This window comes from Euprymna scolopes, chromosome 1, assembly GCF_053919585.1.
Source record: "Euprymna scolopes isolate OS-2025 chromosome 1, ASM5391958v1, whole genome shotgun sequence".
Taxonomy (NCBI): Eukaryota; Metazoa; Mollusca; class Cephalopoda; order Sepiida; family Sepiolidae; genus Euprymna; species Euprymna scolopes.
This window is the reverse complement of record NC_136482.1, coordinates 56,868,480-56,872,530: the sequence shown is the minus strand read 5'-3', so window position 1 is coordinate 56,872,530 and position 4,051 is coordinate 56,868,480. Positions and strand designations below refer to the sequence as shown.

General features: G+C 41.2%; 1 protein-coding gene across 1 annotated transcript; it reads left to right on the top strand.

Annotated features, from left to right (window-relative positions):
* Positions 1 to 1,821: 1,821 nt before the first annotated feature.
* Positions 1,822 to 2,136, top strand: LOC145280298 (uncharacterized). Its single transcript, XM_080132071.1, has one exon. It carries the CDS (start codon positions 1,822 to 1,824, stop codon positions 2,134 to 2,136), a length of 315 nt encoding a protein of 104 aa, XP_079988197.1.
* Positions 2,137 to 4,051: the final 1,915 nt, after the last annotated feature.

Genomic DNA, 4,051 nt, shown 5'->3' with positions numbered 1-4,051 from the left:
CCCAAAACTGTTAGGCCTTCGTACAATGTTGCCAGGCTTAATGACCCATCCTATCATTCCAGCAAGTGCTTAATGAGAAACTCCAATATCGTGTGGCCACTGAAGGCAGCACAGAGAAATAGGTCTCTTTCAAGAAAGCAGTAAATGAGACTGCGAAGGAAGTCTTGGGGCAAAGACCAGAACCCATGAAGACTGGTTCGATGAGAACAACAAAGTGATCAGAGAAGCCATACATACCAAGAACAAGGCTCACATAAAATGGCTAAATGACCCGTTATCCATCTCCAAGCATGAGAAGTTTAAAGCCCTCCAGGCCAAAGTTCAAACCGATCTCCAAGCAATGCAGGATCAGTGGTGGCAGAACAAAGCAGCTGAATCCAGCACTATGCTGATACTAATAACATCAAAAAAATTTTCAGCTCATTGAAATCTGTTTTCAGCCCTTCTGCACCCGGCAGTGTTCCACTACTATCGTCAGACGGAAAGACGTTCATCAAGGAGGGTCTCAGTAGATGCTGGCAGGAGCATTTCAGCACCTTGCTGCACAGAGGCACTGAATCAGATCCCCCAACATCCCATACAGAATTCACTTGAAACCCCCCTACCATCGAGGAGATCAAGAAAGCTATCCACCAGACAACCTCTGGCAGAGCATCGGGAAAGGATGGCATCCCTGCTGAGAGCTACAAAACAGTGGACCCCCAATGCTCTGGAGGCCATCTGTGACATCCTTCTAAAGAGGAGATAATGGCATACGATTTTCGCGACGCCATAATAATCTCCCTCTATAAGAACAAAGGAAGTAAGTCGGACTATGGAAACTACAGGGGCATCTCCCTCCTATCAATTGCTGGAAAGATCTTTTCACGGGTCATTCTTAACAGACTCATTACAGTTTCTGAACAGACCCTCCCTGAGGCACAGTGCTGCTTCAGGCCTGGTAGGAGTACTGTGGCCATGATCTTTGCTTTAAGACAGCTTCAAGAGAAGTGCATTGAACAGAAAAAAGAAACTCTCTATTCTGTATTCATCGACCTGACCAAAGCTTTTGACACCGTCAACAGAGAGGCACTTTGAACAGTCCTTAAGCGCATCGGATGTCCTCCAAAGTTTGTGTCAATGATCAGGCTCTTCCACGATGGTATGACTGGTCAGGTTTTCTTAAATGGTAATATCACAGAAACTTTCAATGTCAGCAACCGTGTGAAGCAGGGTTGTGTATTAGCCCCTATCCTTTTCAACATCTTTTTCACCTGTATACTGTCCCATGCTGTCCAGGATTTGAAGAGGGGTGTCTACATTCGTTACCGCTTGGATGGCTCCATCTTCGACTTATGAAAACTCACAGCAAAGACAAAAAGCTTGAAAACTCTCATCCAAGAGGTTCTCTTTGCCGATGACTGTGCACTAGTGGCTCATACAGAACAAAACTTGCAACAGATGCTGGATCGCTTCTTTGGGGCATCCAAGCTCTTCAGCTTGACAATCAGTCCTGAAAAGACGGGGGTGCTCCACCATCCTGCACCATACTCCAACCCTCCTCCTCCTCCCACCATCATCATTGACGACAATGTTAATCACTTCAAATATCTGAGAAGCACCATATCTTATGATGGCTCCTTGGACAGAGAGATTGACACCGGAATCAGCAAGGCAAGTCAAGTACTGGGAAGACTTCACAATCGAGTGCTAAATGAACACAACATCCGCTTATCTACGAAGCTGAAGGTCTACAATGCTGTGGTCCTTCCCTCCCTCTTCTAAGATTGTGAAACGTGGACACTGTACCGCAGGCATATAAAGAAACTGGAGCTCTTTCACATGCGACCTCTTCGCTTCATCCTGGGAACCAAATGGCAGGATCGCATCACCAATCTGAAGGTCCTTGACAAAGATAGGTCCACCAGTATAGAGGCCACCATCATCAAGAACCAACTTCGTTGGGTTGGACACGTGATTCGAATGGACGCATGTCGGATGTCTAAATGCCTGATGTACGGAGAGCTCCAGTCCGGCAAAAGAAACCAAGGTCGACCAAAACTGCGGTATAAAGACACTGTTAAAGCCAATCTGCAATGGTGTCGTATCAAACTGGGAGACCTAGAGGGACATGCTATGGACAGACCAAAATGGTGAGGCTCAACTCACAAAGCTGTTGCCAACTTTGAAGAGGCTCGTAGCCAGAAACTCACTGCTGCCAAAAAGGCACCACAGAGCAGCTTCAGTGGTAATCACAACAACTAACTTCCAGTGCCCCCAATGTTCTAGACTATGTGCCTCTAGACTGGGGCTGCAGAGCCACCTCCGTGTGCACAGAGGAGATGCAGAACACAAACGTCATCTCCGGATCCGATGGACAACCACCACATCTAGTATTATCCTAATATATGTGTAATCGTATCATACATAATAATGTAAGTTTTCAAGCATATGAAGTATTTCATGATCGCTCACTGGCAAATCAATGCGATGTTTAAAATAGTTAAAGTGAATTTAAGTCTTCTGAAACTCAAATATTTTTCGCTATATGCGGCATAATCACATTGACATACCATTTCCCGTTAGATTGCCGGAGTTAAATAACGCCAACCTTGGCCAGTTCTTTAATGGGTTACCAGGAGTTTTATGTTTTCTCTTCTTATCTCGACATTGTTCCCAGTCGTCGTGGATTCTCTTTTATACTGGACAAATTACCCATTCAGGAAAGGCGGGTTTAGGGGATTGCGCAAACATTGACTAAAAAATATACATGCAGCTTGCTTGACAGGAGTAATCGATTTTCTTTCGGGTCTGAAATGATGCGACCATGATGGTGTTTCGCTACTTCGAATCACCAACATAATTTACTTAGACTTTCAGTATCGTCTATCTACGATAGTAACTAGTGGCTTTCTCGTAGCATACATATAGTAATTCCTTTTGTTCTTTTTCGTTTAATTAACAGTGGTCCGTCTATCATCTGTCTGTCTACTTTCTCAAACCCTTCTTTTTTATTATTATTATTGTTAATAGTATTATTGTTATTATTATTATTGATAGTATTGCTGTTATTATTGTTAAGATTATTATTGTAGTAATAGCAATATGCTAGTGTTAATAGTAGTAGGTTATTATATTGCATTGTTTACAATGTTTCTTTTCAAGAGTACTAACACATGAATGATGTTTATGCGGTTGGTTCTTCTATCTGTCTTTAGATCTATTTCTCTTTGGATTTATTACCTCGATTTAGTTTGATGGACACCAATTAAAATCAACGTGATCAACGAAAGATAAATATGTGTCTCTCCAGCACAGATGTTTGGGACAAAAGAGAAAATGTATAATAATAGAGAAAGAATTCCCCCGTTTTTAATTAGTTGTATATTTACTTTTTACATACCTTCGTTTGCTCCCTACTTTTTTAACTTTATCTGTCACTAGTTTGACAACTTCTATCAGCCTCGCGTTTGTAGCTGCCATGATTCGTAAAAAGTTCAAACCTTATTTGATCCAAGGTAGCATTCCCGACGTTATCTCTGCCGTCAAGAATTCTGTTTCATATATCTGGCTAGTTATATTTTATTGTATCAATATCTAATATCATTAGTATTTAATAATTCATTTATCAATGTCTTATACTACGTTGCTTCTATAAGATCTATTAATGTGAAATAGGCACAAATTATTTAATTTTAAAAATTAATCAAAATAATTATGCATATAAAACCCAGAACTCAACATACGTTATTATTTTAACCTCTTTTCATACATATCAACTGATCCAATACTCTAAGCAATCCCGGTTTATATATAGATAATAAGCTGTATACTTTCTGCCTTTGTTTATCTTTTGTTCGTTCATTAGCTGATTATAAGTGTCCTCTTCCCTTCTTTTACGCAACAAGAAGCGCCCTTCTTTTACGCAACAAGAAGCGCCCGTTTCTTGACCAAGTTGTAACTTGCGAAAAAAAAAAGTAGGTTTTTACGACAACTGGTGACGCTCAGCTTAGTGGTTAGATGCCAACGAAGCTCCATTACACTAAAAGAAGGTCATGCTGACTGCGACCAA